We start from the raw sequence: 25733 nt of genomic DNA, 5'->3' as shown, positions 1-25733 counted from the left end.
GGAGAAATGGGAACCAAACCTGTCGAGGCCAGTAAGGGGCAATGAGGATCATGGAAGCTTTCTGAGCGATGGCTTTCTGTATTAGTTGAGACATCAGTGGGAAGGGAGGAAAAGCATACAGAAGTCCCCGGGGCCAATCGTGTACTAGAGCGTCTCAGCTGGGGTGGCCTGGTTGGGGAAAGAGGGTGAAAAAATCGTCGCAATTGCTGTTTTGGGGAGTAGCGAAAAGGTCGCAGCAAGGCCGGCCCCACCTTCGAAAAACTTTCTCCAACACTGAATTCTTCAGAGACCACTCGTGAGGCATGAGAATAGCTCTGCTCAATTTGTCCGCAATCACACTGGACTTCCCGGGAATGTGCGTTGCTAACAGAAACCGCTGAGAGGAAATCACCCATTGCCACAGTCTGAGTGCCTCTCGACATAGGGGGTAAGATCTGGTTCCGCCTTGTTTGTTGATGTACCACACTACAGACATATTGTCTATCTGAACTGCTATAGTTCCCTTGGGAAGAGAGTCTTGTAAGGCTTGCAACGCTAGAAGCATTGCTCTCATCTCTAGGACATTTATGTGCAAGTGGCACTCGAAAGGTTGCCACATGCCTTGGACCGTCCTGCCCTGGTAATGCCCCCCCACCCGATCAGGAAGGCGTCTGTTGTCACTGTAGCAACCGGAGGGGAAGGGACGAAAGGTCTCCCTAGGAAAAGCTGGGGAGATGTGATCCACCAAGAGAGATGATTCTTGCACGATTGTGTTATCCGAATAGGATGGGACATTGGAAGTCGTTGGAAAGACCATTGTGTGAAGAGCATCCATTGTAAGATTCTCATATGGAAGTGAGCTAATGGTAGAAGGATGGCCGCCGCCATTATCCCCAAGACCTTCAGGATCAGTCTGGCTTTGACTTTGTTGCTCTGCAAGACAAGAGAGAGACCTGTCTGTGTATGTCTGCTATTCTCTGCTCTGTGAGTCTGGCTGACATGTTGACTGTGTCTAGATTTGCGCCTATGAAGGTAATAACACGACAAGGCGACAAGATAGACTTTTCGTAATTTATTGAAATGCCTAGTGTTTGACATGTGTGAAAAGTGTAGTCTCTGGCAAGAAGCAAAAGATGCTTGGTGGGGGTTGTAAGGAGCCAGTCGTCTAAATACGGAAACACTTGGAATCCTTGTCGTCTCAAATGAGAGGCGACCACTGCCATGCATTTGGTAAACACTCGGGGGGCTGTAGTGAGTCCAAAGGGCAGGGCCCTGAATTGGAAATGACTGGTTCCCAGCTTGAAGCGGAGGAATCTCCTGGAGCGTCGACTCATTCTGATGTGATGGTACGCATCCCGGAGATCTATTGAGCACATCCAGTTGTCCCGCCCCAAAAGGGGTAGAATGGACTGCAGCGTGACCATCCGGAACTAGTTGCTGAGATCCAAAATGGGTCTCCAGTCCCCTGTTTTCTTTGGAACCAAAAAGAATTTGGAGTAGATTCCGGATCCTTGTTGGTCTGCTGGAACTGGTTGAATGGCTCTTTTTGCAAGCAGCTTTGAAATTTCTAGTGCTGCTTGCTCCCTTTGACTGGGTGGAACGTCTGGAAGGGATTTTTTGGATTGGTTTGGAATGAGAAAGAATGGGATTCTGTAGCCTTCGGAAATGATAGACTATACCCACTTGTCTTGAGTTAGGGATAGCCAGGCTTCTGGGTACAGAGATGATCTTCCCCCGACTGCCTCCGAAGGTGGACAGTCGGGCAACACCTCAGGGATGCTGAAAGGGCTTGTCGGAAAAGGTTTCTCGACTGCCCTGATTCTGCAGGCCCCCTCTGCCTCTAGGACGGCGTCTACCATTATTGTTCCCCCCTCTGCCTCTAGAGGGGAACAGACTCTGTGCGTCAGGCAAATCTCTCTGAGATAGTTTGCGGAACCACATCTTTCCCCCCTTCTGGCCTTTGGGGTAAGGCCTAGAAGGAGCAGAAAAACGGACTCCGACGGCAGAGAGAGTTTTGACATCAGTCTCGCACCTAGTCAGGGTTTCCTTCACTTGAGGACCAAAGAGGGATGATCCATCAAAAGGGGAGTTAGTGAAGGACGTCTTGAAAGGGTCCGCAAAGTTACATAGCCGCATCCAGGCGTTCCGACGTAAAGCCACACCTGTACCTGCCGCTCTACTCGCTCCATCCGCCGCATATGAAAGGAGGCGCATGGAGGAGTTAGTTATAGAATTAAGGGTCGCCAGCTGAGAGTTCATCCTATCCTGAAAACCCGCAGCTGTTGGGTCCTTTAACATTTCGCTCGATTCCTTGAGCAAATCCCTCTGAAGACGAGTAAAATGACACAGGTAATTCAGCGAGCGCATAGTAAAGGTCGCTGATGAGAACATCCGCTTCCCGTACCTGTCCATAGTCCTAGACTCCTTGTTAGGAGGATGAACAGGCACCGAAGGATCAGCTAACTCCTTCTTGGTGGCCGCAGCCACCACCATAGCATCAGACGCCTTTGGTTAACAATTCTTTGTCCTTGGGGGCAGTGATAAATTTTGATGGTCTCCTGGGGGTGGGTTCCACTGAGTCAGGAGCCATGCAGGCCTTCTTTGCCACCACTTGCATAAGGGGGTCAAAGGGAGGGGACACCCAGGAGGTGGAAGGGCGAGAGCCAAACGCCTCAAGATACACAGATTCATCCTCTGAAGGGTTAAGGGCTGGCCAATTCCCCCTCTGTTTTAAGATTTCGAGGATGTCTGCAAAGGAGACATCTTCAGAGGGGGAAGGAGCTGGCTCTCTACGATCCGGGATGAGAGAGTGAGCAGAAATCACCAGAGGCACCATGAAGGGAGGGGCAGACGGAGCCGACTGTGGAGTTGAACCAGGTTCCAACACGCTCCTCATGACCTCAAAGGCACCCCTGTCAGGCAGAGCCAGAGGTCTCCACTCCGAAAAGCTGAAAACCTCCCCCAGCACCGACAGTGATGGCTCTGAGGCCGATGTCAGAGCCAAACTCACCAGCACCGAAGCACCGAGAGGGAGAGCGGGGTCGGACAAGGGTCCGATGCCACTCACCCCTTCGGAGCCGATGAGGGAAGTCCGGCGCCGAGATTCTTCCAAGGAAGACATCGGAGCAGACGACGGCACCGAAGACAACGGTATCGGTTCTGACGCCACCACAGTCTCGGGTCCAAGCCGCCCCGGCTCCGAACTCAGAGTCAGAGGAGGAACATTCTGAGTGATGGGATTAGCCCTCGATTGTTGAGTCGGACTTTGAAGCATCTGGGCCAGTGCCTCGGACTTAAGAAGTCGACTCACTACCCTCTTAAGGTCATGATCGGATAGTCTCGACGACCTACAGGAGTGAGATCTATGGCTCCGTTCAGACAGCAATGGTGATGCTGGAGCCGAATGAACGGAGCCGATAGATGGTGACCGGGACCTTTTTCTGGAGGTCGGTTCCGACAATTTGATCGGAGCCGACTCACCGATGTCTTCCTCGGCTCCGGCTGGAGCCGAGGAAATAGTAGGGACATGAGTTCAAGAGTCATCGGCTCCGGCCGGAGCCGATGTTCGAACAGCCTTCGGAGCCCCAGAAGACGACTCAGAGACCGGAGCCGAAGGTCTGGGAGGCTTCGAGGGTTTCCCAGAGGATTGAGTCGGGGGACCCTCAGGCTTCAATAAGCCCCTTAGAATGAGCTTATTTTTACGCTCTTGCAGGACTCTAGGGCTGAAGCCATGGCAAACAGCACATGAGTCCTGCAGGTGCAAAGGTCCCAGGCAGTATACACAAGAAGTGTGACCGTCTGTCAGAGACATCTTCTGACAGCACGAGTCACACTTCTTAAAGCCTGAGACCTTTGATTCCTTAGACATGCTAAGAAAAGTAGAGTAATCACTCAAGTCACACACACACAGATTACCCTTAAAATAAATTAAACTAAATTAAACTAAATTAAACTAAATTAAACTAAATTAAACTAAATTAAACTAAATTAAACTAAATTAAACTAAATTAAAAAATTAAACTAAATTAATTTCCTCAGAAAAAACCCAAACACTCCAACTACTAGGAAGGGAGGGATGAGGCCTAACAGTTTAAGGAAAGAACTCTAAAAGTTCTTGGAAAAACGGTGGGGGAACTTGAAGGGGATGGTAAGAAACTACCTAAAAGGGTTTTAAATAAAGGAAAAATAACTCAAAGGGGTCTAATTTTTTCAAAAGTTTAGTTAGAAACAACTAACCTGACGAGCCGGTTGAAGAGCACCTCGATAGCTATAGCGGCAAACGAGATCTGAGGAGTTACCGCCTAGCATTGTGGGATATAGGGGAGCCTCGAGCCGGTGGAACTAGCTCTCGAGCTTTTAGAGTGGCCGAGTCGGAGCAGAGGATCGGCTCTGAACCCATCCAGCAAGAATGAAGGCGAGATAGACAACTTAACATCTTTCTGTTATTTAAGATGTCAGGAAATGATGTCCATCTCTGCTACACCCTGGAACCTGATCAGATCTAAAAAGACATCCATACTGGTATCCATTTGTGCGGGTCTGTTTGACATCTTCTCAGTCTCTCTGCTAATAAATTCTGCTCTGGAGGGAATATGGATTGCAGTCAGTATTACACCCATTTTCAAAATTACTTCTTAGGTTTGAAAGGCCAGCCTGCAGAGTGGGTAACAATGAGCCCTTCCTTGCTAATGTACCACATCACAATTGGACTGTCTGTCCCCACCTGTAGCACACTGTTGTAGATAAGTGGTGAAGGCTTCTATGCAAAGATGAAGATAATCACATCCTTGATGTTTAAAGTGTTTCTTCCTTACTTTCTCCTCCCAAATACCCTGTACCTGGAGGTCTCTCATACAAGCTCACTGGCCAGATCTGAGGAATACGTCACTGTTGGCAGGGCTGCCCCAAATGGTATTCCCGGATTTGGAGCACACTGCTAAATCCACCATGAGATCTCTCCCTTAATGCAGTGAAGGACTATGGTCTCTAAATGGCAGACATCCTCACAGTTTCCTCATGAGCTGCAGTACTAAAGGAGCCATTAAAATACAAGATGCCATGAAGCCCAGCAGCCTCAAACTCCCTGACAGTGGTTCCTCTCTGCTGTACAATATCTTGGGCAGCATGACAGAGTCATGGATGTTTCCTGTAGGTGTCTCAGCTCTGTGGGCCCTCTGGCTTGTCTGTGGGTCTCATTAGCCACTCCCTCTTAAATTTCGCATTCTTCCTTGTGCCAAGTCTAGTATTGCCCTGTTTATGGTCAGATTATCAATGCTTTGCTAGGAAGCTCTTACCATACCTTGAAGCATGGATCTGAAAATTCTGCCTTACAGATTGGGTAGCTTTGCCATTCTCCTCCAATCCTTTATTGACTTCCACAGAGAAGGGTCCAAACAGGATACCCTTGTTCAAATGGGTGTTAATGATCACAGTTTCAACACTGTTTGGGAGGGGCAAGGTCCTCAGCCAAGCATGTCTCCATATTAAAGACCCAGTAGCTGCTGTCTTTCATAATGAGTCTACAGCATTATAGCCTCATTTCTTGGATTGACCATTCACCTGAAAAGGTGAGATCGCTTAGGTCCAGCATTCATTGCTTCAGATCCTTGTGTTCAATCCATTCTGCCTTGGTATTTTTTCCAGCAAGGACCGCTATTAGTTAAGCATGTGGGACTGGCAAAGTTTAAGGCTCTGAAGGAAGGGGTAGCAAAGGTGCAAACTTTTTTCCCCAAATTTGGCAAGTGTTCTACTCTCCTTGTCATTGGTAATGGAATTCCTAATTGAAGCGGAGGTAGCTCCCTTGCCGAGATCCACACACACCACAGCTGTAACAAATAATTCCTATAAAGACACTTACAGGAGGGAGTCCTTGTCCCTGTAGAGCCACTCATACTTCCTACGGGTGTGGTGGGGATGTCAGGCTCCAGACGTGTGCTGCTAAATACATCTTCCAGGATATTTGGTACTAAAGGAACATGTAGAGGCTTAGGTTGTTTTAAACCTATGCAAGTCCTGTACCTTTACTGGGTTTACAGTACTCCTTGGTTTCCCAATGGAACATCCCCTGCATCCTATGAACTATGTCACCAAAGGAAAAGTCCACTGGAGGAGAAACAGGACAGTCTGACAGATAATGTAAACAGTCTAATTTTCAGTAGCTGGGTGGGATCTGGCCTACATATACCACTTCATCAGCTGCTGAGTTATGGGCACCCAAGTCATCCTCAGAAGGCTCCACCCTTTTCTACTGAGCTCCAGACATTTCAGGCATAACCTTGTCTTGCATTATACCTCTTTAAGAATGGCAAAATACTCAGCTACCTTGGCTAAGGACTTTGTTGAAGCTCAATATGTGGAGTGGGAAGAGGCACTGCCTGGAGTAATCAATAAATCAATGGTTTCACAGCTATCTTTCTGACAGATAGCAATCAGTCAAGTGGGAAACAATATCTCCCCTTTCCTACCCATCCATGTTCCAGGCTCCATCCTTGGCTCTCTCCTTTCCATCACATTTAACAATAATGTGCTGCTTTGTGCCTCTGTAGTTTAGGAATTGTCCACCATGGAGGTTTCAGGTTGCGGGCATGAAAAAATGTCTTTGATAAGGTTTCTAGGAATCTCCTTGTGTACAAGAACAGTGGGAATGCTACCCTCCCCTTCTGAAATTCCAAAGCATACTTCAAATACAGAAGGACATTCAGCCATAGGGAAGGTGTGGAATGTGTTGGTCCAGAAGAATATGCAAAAAGCCAATGGAATGGGCACCTGCACAGAAGTCATACCCAGACTGATTCTGCTGAGTGGGGCTCCAAAGGTGCCTCAACATACAGATGGCCACAAGAGCCAGGAAAGTCAGTCTCATACAAAACATCCTCGATTTCTTGATGCTTCTCCCTCTTTTCACCATGACTCCTCCAAGCTTTAGCAGTCACCACATGGGAGCATGGAACCAGGATCATAGCCCTTTTAGGAAGCAAACTACAGAAGAAATTTGTCTATAATAGATTGTCCTTGGAAAGGATAAAAGCAGAATGCAGGTATAAATCCATGTTGTGCTTTCTGGGCTGAGGCATAACAAACACTATGAATGGTAGCCCTTGTCAAGGATTTGTTTACCACATAAGACACAACCTTAAATTCATCTGCACTATAGTCACAATTAGACATTATGCAAAAAAAAAAAAAAAAATGCAATACAGCTGCGATGAAAGAAATCCACTGTGGGATACTTATCTGGGGCTGATGCTAGAAGTAGGCTGAATGGCAAACTAAGCACTGTCAGTAACAAACTATGTACTGCATAGCAAAAAAGATCTGAAAAGGGTATCAAATGACACGCCCTTTAAACCACAACAACATACTTGGTGGAAAGCCATCAGCTTAAGACTTGGGCGAAGGGTAAAGCTCGGGAAGTAAGGATGGTCGCAAGCTACCTGCATGCAGGATATCCCAAATGTGAGGACTGACTATTACAATGAATATCACAACAGTTTATGTAGCAGCACACCAGCTGGAAAGTAAGTGCATGGCATATTGCACAACAAAGTTAAAAGTGCAACATCAAGGATTATAGAGAAGATGCATCATACATCATCCCGTGTAATGTTTCAGAATGAAAGCAGTTGAGTTGGAAAGTACGTTGGACAATAATAAAGTATTTAAAAGCCATTTAGGTAATACACATGAAACATTTAACAATATAATTCAGAGTTCTATGTTCAGATACAAGAGACACCCAAAAAATATATGTATTTACATAGAATGTGCATTCATTTTCAGCAGAGAGAGATGCAGAGCTACTGACTGCACTGAGACTGCAAATTTCAATTGACTGGATGTCCTTTAGCCATGATCTATGAAACATGTAGATTTTTTTAAGCTAAAGAGTTGGCCTCCACAGGTATGCATTTCCCAACCAGAAAGCAGTTGGAAAAATGTCATTCGGACACCATCATGGCTCCTCAAAAAAGGGACTAAGACTATGCTTCCCCTTGCTTATTTAAGTGACATGTACGAGTGGCTGGCAATTGCAGCTTGCGATATTGTTTTTAAAAACCTTACGGAGCAAGGAGGATTGCCCTCACCTCCAAACTAGCCTCTGACTATGATCATACACCTTGGACCATGGCACCATAACCCCCCCCCCCCCACCACCACCACAACCCTGGTCAAAGATGCAGCCACTACAAGAATGAAGTTAGAAATGGGTTCCTCTAATATGGTCAAATGCCAGAAGCCACCGCTGTGAATGTCCCTTATAAGTTTGTGATATCCTAACTTGAATGAAACTTGGGCTTTGTAAATGCGACCACTGAACTCTTAAGGTCTACTGTAGAATCTTCATAAACAAATTGTGCAGAGACTGCTACTATTATAAAAATCAACATTAAGCCCAATGCCCCGAGGCAAACTATTTTTTCATGTATGTGTGCTTCCTATCCATCCTTGGAGGTGGCTGGCCAAAGGAAGAGAAGGATGCAGGTCAATGTCAGAAGCTGTATTAAGATTCTGCAGATGATTTTCAGCAACTCTGTTCTGATTTTTATAAAAGGAGTTCCGGAATTTGCTGGCAAAATGTTCCTGTGGAAATAGGGCAGAATACAAGGGCAATGTAGGAGCAAAGAAGGCACGTACAGAAAACATAAGAATCTAAATTGGACATTTATTGTGACATCAAGGCCAAAGTCATCGTCTCTGAAAAGCAGAAAGAGGAAGTCTCTGACATCAGCATCAATGCTGAAAATACAGACACTAAGCTCAACATCAAAGTATCAACACCTGTCATCTGGAATGAAAAAACCTGGCAGTCCAACATCATGAACAAAGGCAACACTAATGTTAAAGTAGTTGATGATAAAGTCTGCTGCTCAGAAGCAGTGACTACAACTGATGCTAAGGGGAACTATGACATCAACATCCTGTGACCAACTCCAATTTCATCAGGACCAGTATCAGAAGCAAGGGGGCTTGTGAGAAGAATCAAAACATCTCGCAGAAAAAGAAAACCAACAACTGTAAAATTGAAAGGGATGAGGGAGAATACATTTTTGTACAGCTTTCACTCTAGCATCCACCAACTTCTCAATTAGTGAGGTAGGTGCAGAATAAGATCTTGCCACAGTTGGTCTAAGTTCATTATGGTAAACTTTTCCCTAGCAAGAAAAAAAGAAAAAAGAAAGAGCGGTAAAATCTCATGAGAGTAGTATCTGACAGATATCCTGGAAAGCGGAGTAAGTCTCTACATTTAACTTAAGAAACTCTACAATCAGGTTTGTATTTCTCTGGCTGAAGTCCTGGAGAGGAAAATGTGAGCTTCCCTGGTATAAAGTTTAAAATTTCATAGGTATGTAGTAGCCATGTGGTCTAGGAGACCACAGAGAACCCAATTTGTAACTGCACTAGAGCACTATCTAGTTAAATGACTTGGTCAGTCACACAGAAGACAAATGGAGGCTGCACATATCAGACTCTTGGCCACATGAAGCAATTTAATAACCATTCCTGGCCTTAATACTCCGTGTTTATATTTCCTTTTGGCTTGAAGAGACTCATTTGAAAGTTGTGATTATTCCTTCTGCATGGATGGTCCTAGCACTGACTTAAAGACCAAAGCCTCTGACTTGAAGCTTCCTTCAAAACTCAAGGGATTCTTAGATACAATTAGAACTGTCATTTTAATTTTTGATCTCTTAAACGCACTCCGTATGGATCTTGTGCTCTTCTCCCAAATCGACACACACTCTATGCTGGTCTTGTAAAAGGAAGTCTGCTGTCATGTTTACATTTTTAGGCAACTTCATGGCACAGACAAAGCTCCAACAAAAAAACAGGAAACCCCAGTTTAAACAGAGATGCAAGCCCCTGCAAGAGCTAGTGCACGAAGAAGAGAAGACCGATTAAGGTTTGCCTGTTCACCTCTTTCCAGAGGGATTGGTGACGGTCTGGTGAGTCATGCTGCTTCAGTAACTCCATGTGATATGGGGACTCAAACTGCCAATGAAGTTAAGTGTGGCAGGTAGAGTTGGAGGTCTCACCACCAGAAGGCAGGGACATCGACAACCTAGATCATGCCCCATGGCATGCAGTGGCCTGCACAAAATATATGCCAGTACATAAAGGGGGGGGGGGTGGCAATCACTACAGAGTTTAAAACCTTCTCTTGTTTAAAGCTATGACACCTCCTCAGCCTCTGCAATGTCTTCCAAGGAATGTATACTAGTAGGACAGATGCTGGCAACTAGGAGTTACAACTATATCCATAGATATATATTGACTGAGAATTGGTAGCATCTGATACAGGATGTCATGCTGCTACTTAAACATATGCAAACCAGTGTCTTTCAGTTTTTTGGTCTCTGTGGCAAATATTAGCAACCTCACAGCTCTGTGGCTTACAGAGATGGAGCCTAGACAATTACCTAACCACAATGAGTTTAACTAGCAGCTTGGGAGCTACAGAGGTTTGGTAGGAAGGAGCAGCTTTGCTGGCTCACCCATTATGGAATGGAGGGGGGTGAATTTACATATGATATTACACATCCCTGATGCAGGGGCTGATGCAATAATCACAGGATAGATTAACCTTAGCATGTAAACATTGAAGGGGGGCTGGAACGAACTACTGTAAATGTGATAACACATACATCAATAGCTCTGCAGAGTTAAGCCACACAAAAAAACCCTTGGTATACAGGACACTGCCAGCTGTTCTGCTCCACTCTTCTTTCCCAAACTGCTACTGGTGTGGTCCAAGCCCAAGGGAGGGTACTAGGGTCATTTAAGGTAAAAATGGTGGAGTACATCAGCTGATGATCAAATGGAGGACATGCAAAAGACTAATAAGCTAGATATGTAGTTCAGTTGATTTTATCCTAATAAACATGCATTTTTATACAGCACTAGAAAGGGAAAAACAGTGTAAATTGGGAAAAAATTCACTCCAATGAAAACAGTTGTAAGCAGGTCAGTGAATAGCAAAAAAATAAAAAAAAGTGTCCATGAATACCAAGAACAAGCAGAAAAGGGGAAACAGGTGACAAATGCTGCAAGGCCTAGGGGATGGAAAAGAGTTGGGCAGGAAAAAGACAAGTTTACATTTCAAAGTGCCTGAAACCAAATCAGAACAAAAAAGAAATTACCACAGAAATGTCTGGAAGGACTGATTTGATTCTACTGTGACCCATCAGCAGCAAACCAGACCTTACAGGAAATGCCCAAACAAACTATTACTGGTGTAATGGAATGTGCTAATAGCCAAGGAAAGCTGTAAATGCTAAGCTGCTATCACCTACTGGCAACAGTCCAGTAGTTATCAATGGCTGACCTCATACCAAATTATACAGTGGCAGTGTATGCTCATTTGAGTTTGCAGGTTTGCACAAGTCTATATATTAAGCATCTGCTATCACTGGATTGAACAGCATTAACCAACAAATCTTGTTTCAACAGCATTAGACAGGAGACCTGTATGCAGAATGGCATCAGGCCATATTCAACATTACTTAATACGGTATTTGATTAATCTAGCTCCCTGCTGGCCAGATTCATACTTGCTTGGGAAGGCAAGGTTTTCTATACCCATTTATAAAATTTAAGCTGGAGTTTGCTAGCTGACCCATATCAGCCATGTGTTACTGGTACATAAACAGCTGTCTGACCCCTGGTCAACAACATATTACGGTCATGCAAAAAAAAACTACATGACTAGAAAACCACTGTTTGTCACAATGCACTGCGGTAAAATCACATCCTTGCTGTATTGGACATGGAGAATCAAAACAGAGGAAAACCAAATCACAAATGCATGGCATATTTATAAGAAGTGTTGCACTAAACATTAAAGAGACAATATTTCAGAAATTAACTTTGCCACACCATCATCTAATGAATGCTATGCTATAAAATGAGTTCTACATGCTTCACCCAAAGATCAAAGAAAAGTACAGTTTTGTACCTACCATAAATGTAGATGTTCGAAGATCCACATTGCTGCAGTCCTTACTTATGGGTAGTCCGCTGTCCTCGGTCGGCCCGAATACCAAAGTATTAGGCTGACGTCGGTCATGGGCGCCTAGATCTGACATCAGAGCGTCAGGGTATAAAGGCGCATGACCGACGTCATATCCTCAGTCTTTTCTTGCCTCAGATGTCAGAAGGCCAAACCAGAAAGGCCACAGCCAAAAATAGAATACCTCTCAAAAAACATGCCCAACAACCACCATCCCCTAAAGCATAGCACCGAGTCAAACTACAGTGGGGAAGGAGGGAGGGTAAATTGGACTGCAGCAATGTGGATCTTCGAACATCTACATTTATGGTAGGTACAAAACTGTACTATGTTCTTCATCTCACATTGCTGCAGTCTTTACTTATGGGTACAATCCCAAAGCAACGGGAAAGGGAGGATGGTAAAATCATAAAGCATTAGGGGCCGCTACAATGCCCTGTAAAATAGCAGTGGCAAATCCAGCCCTAGACTTAGAATAAAGAGGAAGGTGGTAATGTTTAGAAAAGGTATGCACTGAACTCTAAGTAGCTGCCTCCAAAATGTCTTTTGTAGCTACCCCCCTTAGAAAGGCCGTAGAAGTAGCAGTAGCCCTAGTGGAATGAGGCCTGATTCCAGTAGGAATCTCCTTACCATGATGGGAATAACAGAAAGAAATACAAAACCCAATCCATTTAGAAATAGTTTGTTTTGAAACAGGTTTACCCTGTGAACCCAAAGCAAAAGAAACAAACAACTGCTGAGACTGTCTGAACTCCTTGGTTCTGCTCAAATAATAACGCAACTGCCTGTGAATATCCAAAGTATGCAAAATTTTCTCCCCTTTATTTTGGGGGTTTGCATAAAAAGTAGGCAACTGAATAGTTTGATTTAAGGCCACACTAGAAACGACTTTAGGCATAAAGGAAGGATTAGTACGCAAAGATACCCTATCCTTATGAAAAATCAGGAAAGGCTCCACTGCCATGAGGGCCTGTAACTCAGAAACCCTTCTTGCAGAGGTAATGGCCAACAAAAAAGCAGTTTTCCATGACAAATACTTTAACTCGGCAGTAGCTGCAGGCTCAAAAGGTTGTAGAGTAAGTTTTTCCAACACAAAATTGAGATCCCAAGCAGGAGTAGGAGCTCTACGTGGGGGTCTTATATTCTTTGCCCCTCTAAGAAATTGCTTAAACCAAGGATGAGAGAATAAAGGAGGGTCACAATCATAGTGAGCAGAAATGGCTGCAGCATGGACCTTTATTGAGGAGAAAGACAAACCCTTGTCCAATAATTCAGTAAGATATTGAAGAGCAACACTTAAATCAGGTTTGGAAACATCAAAGTCCTTTCCTTTGCTCCAAATAAAAAATCTCCTCCATTTATCAGCGTAAACTTTCCTGGTACTAGGCCTCCTGGCCTCCAAAATAACATTCAAAACTTGTTGTGGAAGCTGAGACCCTCCAGAGTCTAAAACAGAATATGCCAGGCTGTTAGATGCAGAGACTGAATCTTGACATTGAGGAAGTGACTGTCCTCTTGTGACAAAAGGTGCGGAATCAAAGGCAGAGGCCATGGAGGTTCTCGTACTAAACTCCTCAGTAGTGGGTACCAGTGTTGTCGAGGCCAATCCGGTGCTATCAAAATCATGGTTGGCTTGTCTTGTCTGGCCTTCAAAAGTACCTTGGGAAGAAGAGGAAGAGGTGGAAAGGCATATACATGCAGATTGTTCCAACTGAATGATAGAGCGCCCACCTTCCAAGCTGTGTGATGAAACATTTTTGTGCAAAACTTTGGCAACTGGTAATTTAGTGGAGAAGCGAACAGATCTATGTCTGGAGTTCCCCATAACACTGTCAACTGTTGGAATACATGAGGATCCAATTTCCACTCGTGAGGATCCACTATTTGTCTGCTCAAGACATCTGCTAAGGAGTTCTGTGCTCCTGGTAGAAACCTTGCCTGAAGATTGAGGTGTAGATTGAGAGCAGTTTCCCACAGAATCATTGCTTGCCTGCAAAGAGGGTAAGAATGGGTTCCCCCCTGCTTGTTGATGTACCACATGACAGTAGTGTTGTCTGTTTGAATCAACACCTGCCCTGGGTGAAGTAAATCTTTGAAAGCTATCAATGCAAACTGGACTGCTAACATTTCCTTCAAGTTGATATGTAAATGTTGGAGTTTGACAGGCCACGTGTTTTGCACCCATTTTCCATTGAGGTGTGCTCCCCAAGCCTTGTCCGAGGCATCTGTCGTTAGAATCTGACTCGCCTCTGGCTGGGTCACAGAGAGTCCCTTGTTTAGGTGACATTCCTGAGCCCACCACAAAAACTCCTTCTGAATGCAAGGTATTATCTGAATGACAGTGTCTAGATCTTGGCAGTGCTGTGTCCATACATTTTTGAGATACCATTGAAGCTTCCTCATATGCAATTTGGCATTGGGAAGCACCAGAATACAAGATGCCATGAACCCCAAGGCTTGAAGGACTGTCCTTGCAGTCAGCCTGGACCGTAGAGACATTTGATGGAAATAAAGAGAAAGGCTTCTTTGTTTGTCCGGGGTCAAAAAGGCCATCTGGGAAGCTGTATTCAGTCTCACACCCAGAAAGCACATGTCCTGAGAGGGTACTAGACTGGACTTTGTTTCGTTCACAGAATACCCTAGGCATCTTAACACTGCCATCACATACTGTAGATGATGAAGAAGTTCGTCCTTTTCTTGCGCAATAATCAGGCAGTCGTCCAAATAAGGATAAATCTGTATTACTCTTAGTCTGAAAAATGCTATTACTGGAGCCAGAATCTTTGTGAACACTCTGGGCGCAGTAGATAAGCCAAAGGGCAATGCAGAGAACTGATAATGTAAATTTCCAGCCCGAAAACGCAGGTACCTCCTGCAACTGGGCCTGATAGGAACATGAAGGTAAGCCTCTTTGAGATCCAGAGTAACCATCCAGTGATCTTTTCTCAACAGAGGTAAAAGTTGTTGTAAAGTCAGCATCTTGAACTTTGGAATGTCCAGGTAAGTGTTGAGGATAGATAAATCCAAAATTGGTCTCCACGTGTTCCCTTTCTTTGGAACTAGAAACAGGCGAGAATAAAATCCTAGGCCCACTTCGGACAGAGGAACTGGCTGTATAGCTCCTATTTGAAGAAGTAAAGAAATTTGTCTGTGAGCCTCTATCCTTTGCCGAGGAGGGACGTCTGGCATGCCTTTGAAAGGAGGCATGGTATGGAAATAGAACTTGTAACCTCGGTTTATAATGTCCAATACCCATTTGTCCTGGGTGACTAATTGCCAATTTTGCTTGAAAAGAGCCAACTTTCCTCCCAAAGGAGCTGCCAGGCAAGAAGAATCTGGCAGCTGAAAATGCAGGTCATTGGGCCTGTTTACGAAAGGACTGGCCCCTGCCCTCACCAGCAGATTGAGCAGGCGAACTCCATTGTCTCGGCCTGAAGGTACTCTGAGCTCTGCCCCTACCACGCCTAGATCTACCCCTAGACTGAGAATCAGAAGAAGGGTACGTCCACCCCTTAGTAGGCCAATTTCTACTAAACTTTGGAGGTTGTACCTGCAAAAAATCTTTAACAGTCTGCATAGACTTAGCTTTGTCTTCCATTTTCTTTAAGACTGACTCCACAGGAGGACCAAACAAAACTTCAGATTGTAAAGGGGCATCCAGAATTCTAAACTTAACATGCTCAGACAAATTCTGATCCTTAAGCCAGGCGTGCCTACGAATAACTGAACCAGTGGCAGCCACCCTAGAAGAAGCCTGTAAAGCATCAAAACCACATTGCAAGGAGTGCTTACCCACCTGTTCAGAAACATGCACTATATCCTGCAATTCTTTACACTCTATGCCCTCCGCCAAAGCATCCACTTTAGATCTTAGCTGAGAAAGGAGGAAATTCTGATACTTCAACATATGAAACTGGCAGTTCAAAGCTCTCATTGCTAAAGTAGAAGAGGTATACACCTTCTTACCCCATCTATCCAAAGCTCTAGCTTCCTTATCCAGAGGAACCGGATTCTTAACAACAGAGGCTCTAACACCCTTAGGCCCCTGACTAATAGTTTCTGGGCCCGCCCTAGGACTCTTATACAGATATTTATGAGCCTCAGGCACCCTGTAATACCTGTCCGGTTTAACTGGGGCAGGGGGCACAGAATCTGGATTAAGGGAAGCGTCCGAGAAAACATCTGAAACAACATCCAAAACCGGAGGTATAGCTAAGGGTCTATGCTGTGGTAAAAACAAGAACTCCCGGAGTCTCTTCCGTGAATCAGAGTAATCCTGCCCCTCCCACTTAAAATGCTCCCTCATAGAATGCAGAGTTTCGGAAAATGAAAAATCCTCTGGAGGAGAAGCAGAAGGAGTGGAATCCCCTGCATCAGAATCAGAATAAGGAGGGAAATCTTGAATGTCTTCAGCAGAAGACTCTGAATCATCTGAGGCCTGCTCCAAACTTTCCAACTCTGGCTCCATCCTGGGCCTCTTATCAGGAGGAGGCATAGAACCTCTAATTAAAGAAATCAAATCCTCTGCCATTTTAAGCATGTGCTTTTTAGGCACAGACCCTGAAGAACCAGAACTGACACCAGAGGAAGGCAAGACAGACCTGCCCTTAGAAGTAGCCTTAGAAACAGTCGCAGAGGGCCTAACCACCTTAGGCATAGAAGGGAGAATAGTAACCTGAGAGGCCCCTTCAGCCTGACCTGCCTCCTGAGAGGCCACATCCTGTAAAACCAAAGTTTCCCCCTGGGACTCAACAGAAACTTCAGCCGGATCCACCTGTTCAGCTGTAGCTTCTAAAGGTCCGGCGTCCGAAACGGACGAATCATCCTGCCTAGGCTTTAAAGATTTGTCTTTGCGCTTCTTAGTAGAAGCGGGCGTCGGAACATCCGACGGCATATTGTAATCACACCTCTTGCCAAAGACTAACCTAGCGCAATCTAACCTCCGTTTTATAGTGCGCTTATTAAACCTAGCACAAAACCGATACCCAACTACGTCGTGCTCCGGTCCCAGACAAGGAATACAAAGCGAGTGGTAATCCCTATGCGGTATCTGTTTCCCACAAGAAATACAATTATTCACTTTTTCTGACATCCGGTAAGTAACTGAGGCAAGAAAAAACAAAAATATTCCCAACGGGTACTTAGCCCAACTTGGTATCGGTCTGAAACTCCGAAAACGAAAAATTTCAGAACGCCGAACGGCACTTGCAACGCTGCTTCTGCATCGGACCATGCGGCAAAAAAGACTGAGGATATGACGTCGGTCATGCGCCTTTATACCCTGACGCTCTGATGTCAGATCTAGGCGCCCATGACCGACGTCAGCCTAATACTTTGGTATTCGGGCCGACCGAGGACAGCGGACTACCCATAAGTAAGGACTGCAGCAATGTGAGATGAAGAACATCATATAATCTCCATGACAGTAACACAACCCTGGTATAAGTGAACAAATAAACTGTGTACCATTTACTGATGCTGCATACTGTCTTAGTACGGTGTTATTCATGCTCTGCAATTTTAAATGCCAAAAGGTCAAGTTCATATGTGAAAATGGTTGTCACTGTCAGACCATTCATGTTTAACAAGATCATGAACACAAACAAAACCAAGATAATTAATGCAACATAATTACAGGTGAGAAACAATACTTTACCTTAGCATGTAAAGTCTTTCGAGCTGCCTGCAGAAGCTCAGCAAAAGCTGCAGTGTGTTGTAGTCTCACTGTGCTGAATTCATCTCGAGTAGCAAGGGGTGTGATCAGTTTCATATCTGCAAGCTTTTGGCACAGTACTACAAAGACATTTAAAAATTTAAACAGCAAGTAAATGAAAGTTCACTTGACATACGCCAAAAGTAAAAAACTGTGCAAAACGTTTGTATCTGACAAATCATATACTCAAAATACTGGTTGAATACCTGATGAGGATTTGATGAACTAATCCAGGAAAAGGAAGGTTAGAAGCTTTACAGACAGCTATGTGGTCTATATGAAGGATGGCCTGCAGGCACTGCTGTAAACAATGTGGGTGCACTGCCAGTGGTATTTAAAAAAGAAAAGGAAAGCCTTGGATAACGGACCTTCCAGGAAGCGTCCAGCCAGTCAGATCTTGACCAAAGAGAGCTGAGGAGGGGAAGGGAGACTTCCCAGAAAGCTGCTCACTGATCAACAGCTTCATTTCGGTTCTCTCAGTGTGAGAAAAAAAGAAACTTAAGAATTAGCAGCTATTAATTGTGTCACAAGTAAAATTCAGTTGCTGGCAAATAAGTGCACTGCCTGAATGCTAGAAAAGAAGAAATTTAGAGAACCTGAAAGAAAATCAAATAGTGAAGGTAAACAGAAAACCCCAACTAGGAAGAATCCTGCAGATATTCACCAAAAAGCAGTTCAAATTCCAGCTTTGGAACAAGATCTGGCTTCCACTAACTTACAAGAAAAAAAAATCAAATGTACTCTGAGCTGATTAAAATAGAAAACTGAAAGAGTATTATCAACTCAAATAACAAAAGTCTGTAAAATAACAAATATTTATCTAGCTATTCAGATGAACTTCTAAACAACAAAGATCAGATGTTGAAATGAAGAAAGAATGAGAATGTTCAAGAAAATGTGTTTCAAAACAGCTAGAGTTAAAAGACAGAGCACAGTGAGAATACCTTAGATTTTCTGCTGTACTACAGAAACTAGAAGGAAGGCTATTCATTTTATAAAAGCACAAATAAATTACTGGACTGCTATTCCACACCAGAATTTAACTGAAAAGGCACATCTAGTGTAGGCATCAAAATTGCCCATGTGAAAGCAGCTATATTAGTAAAGATGCAATAATACCAGCAAAAAGAGAGTAATGGCAGAAGGGCAAAGTAATGAAAACTGGAGACAGAGTGTTTATGGAAAATGATTACTCACTCACTGTGCACCAGGCAGAAGAGAAGCAAATTTAACCCAGCAATCAGGGATTGCAGAGAGGCAGGTGCAAGATTCAAGCTGCTGTATCCAGCTGTCTTCAGAATACTTAAGAATCAGACATTTTTTTAAAAGCAGAACAGGCTAAGGAGCCGATACAAAAGTTTCTCCAACAAAAAGAAGCCATCAAACTGAAGGAACTCTGTTTCTCATTCTTTTTTTTTTTTTTTTTTTTTTTTTTACAATAAAGCTCAAAGACAGACTTTGGCAGTGAAGTCTTTTTGAATGTTCCAAAAGAAAATGCTTTAGAGAGAGAAAAGCAGAGGAGTCAACTAGAAGAATTGGGATAACCTTAGACTTGAACGAGAGTCTGGTGTTGCGAAATGAAGATGAAGTGGAAAAGCATCAATCACATCTGTAAAATACGCCTTTGCAAGAACAAGTGGCGGAGGAAAACTGGGCTTTTCTTGACTTTATTACATGTGTGGGTGCACTGTAAAGAATATACCCCACTTTATATGTCATTAATGTTTAAAAGTACAGTAAAAGGAAAAAAAAAAAGTAAAATTTTTTTTTCTTAATGGTATTTACATAAAGCAGTATGCTACATAATAAAGAAAGTCGTCAAGGGCATCAAATACGGGGGTGAGGTCTTTCAGTGATTGCACTAAACAGGTACTTTTTTTTGAATTTTAAGAACTATAGGCATTACAATGTAAAAAGAGAAGAAAGGCTGGACAAGGGTGCTGGGGTGGGGGATGGGGTGTAAAAGTGCACCAACTATATTCATACTTCTCAGTCTCTTAGCGCAAGACATTCGGACAAAACATAAAATAGTGGCAGGACAAAGGCCCAAAAACTTGCTAGAATAACAGGATTTGAGTTAACATGCATTTTCTGAAGGATATGAAGACAAACTGAAATGTAAATCATTATTTAGGGACTTCAATCCTAAACGATTTGCCAGAAAAAAAAGCACACATTTTATGTAGAACAGCTTAAAAATGTGACACAAAAATCTGGACAGTTGAGAAGTGTGACAGTATTATATGTAAAGTTAATATGTTTTCTCTTATTTTGCATGCATGAATGTTTGGATTAATATCCTTGGAGTAATTTAAAAATAAGTAACATCTGTAAGTAAGTAGGTTAGAAAAATAAGACAAAATGCTGAATGCCTTGAGAAGTGCCAAGTTTCTTGCATATGCAATGATATTTTTTTTCCTTAGCAAATGTTCAGTGGGTTAGGTAGTCTGCAACTGAAGACAGTTGTATATTTTCTTATATTTCCATGGAAATGGCCTGTCTGCAAATGCAAGCAGTTATCTTGACACTTCTGAGTATTGTTTGCTTAGGGAAATACAAAATTTAAAAAAGGTACAAGGACAAGCAGTAGAGTAAAAAATAAAATTCAAAATTACTGGACGTGAATAAATGATTGCAGCTTCCCTAGCGGCCTTAATCCATCAATAGTTTTAATAAAAAAAAGAGTTGATTAGTTTTATTTAAAGATAGCAGGGGCACTTTTTCTTCAGGCTAAAAGTTAATGTTTTCTAAAAGCATACAAGCTGTTTTTCACATCTGGGAGGGGAAGAGATAAGAAAAGAGCAAACAGCAATCAGTGTAAGTGGGAGCACAGGCTGTATAACATGCTATTTAGCATGTTATATTAACCAATCTGAAGGGAGTATTTCAGAGCTACACAGTTAAGGCTGCTATACACAGCACAAGCAGAAACCTATAGTTCAAAGTTGAAAGGGATATGATGAAACAGCAGAAGTGCAAGAAACAATGACTGGAATTTTGGATGCAGATCCTCAAGGAAAACAATAACCATGTAGAATACTATATTTATAAAGTAGCAGAAAGTACTCAAGAACTAAGCCAACATGGGAATGCAGAAAGGAGATTCTGCCAATAGGGAGGACTGCAATTATGGATACAAACAATAGGCGGGGGGGTGGAATTTATTGGAGAAAATTGGCAAAAGAACCATGGTATTGGGAGCAAATAAGACAGAAAAAGTTAACAGATTGGGAGGAGGCCAGGAATTTATTTGGACTGCAGGCTAGAGAGATTACCTTCCCTATCAAGGATCGATATCAGAGTATAGGCAAAGAGGAAGAAACAAGGGAACCTCAAGGGAAAGACCAGCACTGGAAGAGTTTTTAGGACATATATATATATATATATATATATAGGTATCCCAAATATGCAACAAAATCTAGAAGATTTAGGATCTCTTCTTGGAAGTGCTCACATACGTATTCCCCAAGTTACTCCAAATAATATTTCTGCAGGTAGACATCAAATGTTGGAGGTGTGATGAGGAAGAAACAGGTAATTGGGAACATATTTTCTGGGAGTGTAATGAATTGGCAGACTTTAAAGACTCCCTACAGACTACTTTGTCAGAGATACTATGTGAGCAAATTGGTGCAACTAAAGAAATAAATTTTTGAGCTACGATACAGAATCTGCCTAGACATAGTAAGGCCTTGCTGCATCTAATTATGGTGGCTGCCAAAAAAGCAATTACTAGAAACCAGCTGTACTAGAAGTACTGAATGTAGTAACAACGATAAACCAACTAGAATTAGGATCTTTAGAAAAGGGTAGGAGCAAATTGCATAGAAATATGGCAATTGTGGGAACAATACATGCAGAAGAGGAACAATGTTTTAAAGAAGGCAGGATTTGAATAAGCTATACAATGTCAGACTGACAATGACTGGATAGATTATAAGTGATGTATAATGTTTGCAACTAAAATTATGTCAATATGGTTTCTTGTCATTTATATAAATACATGACTGCCTATGTCATACGCGATAATTTATGAAAGATGTTTGTTGTTTACAAAAATGACATAGGAAACCTACAGACACTGGACCCAACTCAATCTGGTTTCATCAAGGGCAGGTCATTCCTACTCAACCTGGTAGACTTCTTTGACAAGGTCAACAAAGCAAAAAAGATTAGGGCAAAATGGTTCACACTGCCTACACTGACCTGACCAAGGTACTTAACACAATCCCCCCACTCGGCCATTAACAAACTTAAGAGGTTAGGTACAAACCCTTCTATAAACCCTTATGTAACCCAGTGGATAGCCAGATGGCTCAGAGACAGGACACAAGAAGTTAGAATTGGGGAGTCCGCCTCCACAAAAAGACCAGTCACAAGTGGAGTCCCTCATGGATTGGTCGTAGGACTGCTCATTTTTGGCATTTACTTCTCTAAAGTCAAGGTCAATATCACTGGCCTCTGGCTGACTAAATCTGCAGATGACTGCAAATTAGGAGCCATCGTTGAATTGCCCAACAACACAAATGTTCTCCTGGAAGGCCAGATAGAGAAACAATTGGTGCCAGAGCCATGAACTAAAATGAAATATCAAGAAATGCATAACAGTATCCTTTGGGAAGTCATCCATCTCTGGTTAGCTATCATACTTACAACACACTCCCAAGAGTTGACCCAGTAGTCACAGACTTGAGGACACACGGACAGTAATCTAATCTTTGACTATCATGTGTCTACAGTAGTGAGGAAATCATTCAATGTTGTACAACTTCTAAACAAAGGTATGGCATCTAGGTCCAAGGAAGTCACTGTTCACTTCGCCTCACAGTAAGACGCTGACCGGTTCAGCTCTCAGCTAGACCGTTTTCTGCGTGGAGACATGCGTGAATGGGCGTACCTTCATTGAAGGTTGTGCGTTAGGGCTGGCAACTCGGCACGTAAAAATCAACTGCCAATCATTAGCGGACCGGAGTTCCGCTGTGGCGACCCCTAATCGGGAAAAGCCAAAAGACGACATCAGACTCCTCACTGAGTACAATGCTCCCTTTGTATGTACCTAACCAGGCATATCCAACAACTGGAACATCCACAGAGGTTCCTCAGTAAAAGAATACACGGCACAAGTAACATGCCTTGTGCAGACCACCTCAAGGCCCTATCCTTGTATTCTGTCTCCTACAGGCTGTTGAGGGGATATCTATGCCTGGCATACAAGGCATTGTCAGACCACACTCTGATGGATCTTCTGTATAGTCAAACAGCACCGGAATTACCCATTCTGAAGTCTTAAACCTTGCCTGTGATATAAATAGGACCTGCTGGAGAGACAGGTTTGCATCCCACAGATTAACCCCTTCACTGGAACAGGCTCCCCATCCTTGTGAAGCAGAGTTCCTCCCTAACCTAATACAAGTGTAACTTGGATGGTGAACAAAAAATGTATCCCTGGTTTGGCATCCATGTCTCTAATGAACACAGACAGCCTGTAAAGGGTTAATTTCCCAAGCCTCTGCTTGTATATTTTTCACTTCCTAAGCCCCTGCTTACACTTATCAAGGGTACCACAACTTGTCAGAGATTTGGGATGCATGATGAGGCTTAAAAAGGCCCTTGTAGTCGTTAGCATAGTAAACACCTATGAACCTATGTAAGACTATACCACTGTTTTTGGTGGGTCTTAATGGAGAAAAAGCTGAGATTTTAGGAGTAGGACAATGAATATTTTGCATTCATGACACAATAATAAGGCTAAGAAGATACATGTGGGTTCAAAAGCAAAAATTAAAGCAGAAGAGTTCCTCTCTGATAAACTGTGTCTGAACAGAGGAACCAGGTAAAGGTGTCCTCTTCCCCCTTTGGTCATTTTCATTATATTTAGAGCCATTGTCAAAAAAGAAGGGACTCAAATTCAAGGATATATCTGGTACAGAAATCAAGAAAGGTTGGCTTTATTTGCAGACAGTGTTATTTTGTACCTCATATAACCAGAAGTGGACATCAGTGTTATGGAACATTCGGAGACAGTTTAAAGTCTTTTCAGGATACAAACCTGAAGACAATACAAAGGCTACAGTTGTAAACTATGTACCACACTTGAATTCATTCAACAATACCCATACTTATGGGGCACAATAAAATGAAGTATTTAGAAGTACGAGTTACAACGGATTCTGTTAAGGCAGCTAAGGATATGTGGGAAGAGACTAAAGAAAAGCTAATATAAAAACTGTGAAACTAGAAGCTCTTTTTTACGGATATGAATAGCAAGAAGCAAGCAGTGAAAATGTTTTAGCATCTTTAGTTATATATAAAGGTCAGGCATATTTTTATCAACTGAAAAAGTTGCGGACAGTAATTAATAAAGAGATGAAGGATTTACCTGAGAGGAGAGGAGGGCATGGGGCCAAATGGGATATGCAGATTCTTCCAAAAAAAAAAAAAAAGTTAGTTTAGGATTACCTGATTTGAATAGATATTTTACAACTACACAGTTAAGGCTCATATACATAACACAAGCAGAAAGCTATAATTCAAATCAGAAAGAGATGATGACGAAGCAGGGAGGAAAATTCAAGAAAGGAGAAAAAGAAGGATTTTTGATGCAGATCCTCAACATTCATGTAGTAGTATAAAGTATTCCAAGAACTAAGCGAACACAAGAATGGAGATTACGACTGCAATTAGGATTACACCGAACAGGCAAGGGGAAGTTGGAATTTAGTGTAGAAAAATGGCAAAGGAACCAACGTACTGTGAGCAAATAACTAGGGGTGGGAAAGGCAATAGAGTGGAGGAGGCCAATAAGACGTTTGGACTGCAGGTTACAGGCTGCCTTCCCTATCAAGGAGGGAGACCAGAGTATAAGCCAATTGAAAGGGAATGGAATCCTAAGTGAAAGACTTGCTCTGGTATAGTTTTTAACAGACTCTAGAATAAAAATTGCTGTTTAAAAAGGAATAGTTAGTAGGGCATATAAAACACTACATAATAACTATATGAATCAGAGAATTTTGGAAAAGATTGGGAAGAGATACTGGACAAGTGATTCACAAGAAAACAATGGTAGGACTTATTTATGGATCCCAAACATATAAAGTCTAGAAGAGTTGGAATTTTTGCTTGAAAGTATTTGCAAAAGTATTTTTACATGCCAATCGGACTCCAAAGTATTTTTTCTCAGGTATATTGCAAAAGCTGGAGAAAGAGGTAACTGAGAACATATAAAGATGTTACTGAGAACATATGTTTTGGGACTAGAATGAGTTGGCAAACTTGAACAATTCTTTACAGGGAACTCTTTCAGAAATATTGGGTAAACAGTCATAGTTAAGGAAATGATTTTCTGAGACGATATACAGGATATGAACTGCCTTGACATAGTAAGGTCTTATCTTTAATTCCGGTGGCTGCCAAAAAGCAATTACTAGAAAATGGAAATTAGTCAAAACCAACTGTATTTGAAGCACTGAATATTGTAATTCACATACAAGAACTGAAAGTGGGATCTTTAGAAAAGAGTGGGAGCAAAGTTCATAGAAAGAAAGTGGAAATTGTGGGAACAATACATGCAGAATCATAGTTTTGGAGGAAGAGGGAGATTTAAGGGAAGGAGGAATTGTGCAGTTCATGGCAATGCTGGATTAATGAGGACTGTTCAAAAGAATATATGCGATGAACAAGGTTTATAATGGTGAACTTTTACTATGTTTTTTTTTATATATAAATTTATACTTATTTCTTAAGTAATAATTTAATAAAGATGTTTAAAAAAAAAAAAAAGGAGTGCCCATAGCATCCTGCCCTCACCAAGAATGATGCCACAGTATAAAGAAAAAATGATCAATTTCAACAGTTGGCTAAGTTTCTGGTGTCATTCAAAGGGGATCCAGTACATGTCTGCCTGGGATGACATGCTCAACAAGCCACGTTGCTTCGCCAAGAGATGGCTTGCACCCGTCACCCTTAGGCTTTCGAATACTGGCCAATGCTCTTGCTGCCCACATAGTGCCTTTTTTTAGGAAAGGGTCAAAAGAC

The 25733-nt window shown here is 42.7% G+C and overlaps 1 protein-coding gene across 7 annotated transcripts in view; it reads right to left on the bottom strand.

The window, feature by feature from the left end:
• The window catches only part of LOC122816697 (eukaryotic translation initiation factor 2-alpha kinase 1-like), a 1078686-nt gene that overhangs the window by 945030 nt on the left and 107923 nt on the right, over nt 1-25733 (bottom strand). For 6 of the 7 annotated variants that reach the window (XM_044089674.1, XM_044089672.1, XM_044089671.1 and 3 more), the window contains one exon: nt 17643-17779. In XM_044089674.1, coding sequence (XP_043945609.1) covers nt 17643-17756 — 114 coding nt within the window. In that variant the 5' untranslated portion in view covers nt 17757-17779. Of the gene's footprint in view, nt 1-17642; nt 17780-17905; nt 17992-25733 lie in introns of those variants that run through there. The other variant, XM_044089675.1, reaches the window with a different exon arrangement.

This window comes from Protopterus annectens, chromosome 12.part0, assembly GCF_019279795.1.
Source record: "Protopterus annectens isolate FY-2018-M chromosome 12.part0, PAN1.0, whole genome shotgun sequence".
In the NCBI taxonomy this organism is placed as follows: Eukaryota; Metazoa; Chordata; order Ceratodontiformes; family Protopteridae; genus Protopterus; species Protopterus annectens.
This window is presented reverse-complemented; position numbering and strand designations above follow the sequence as displayed.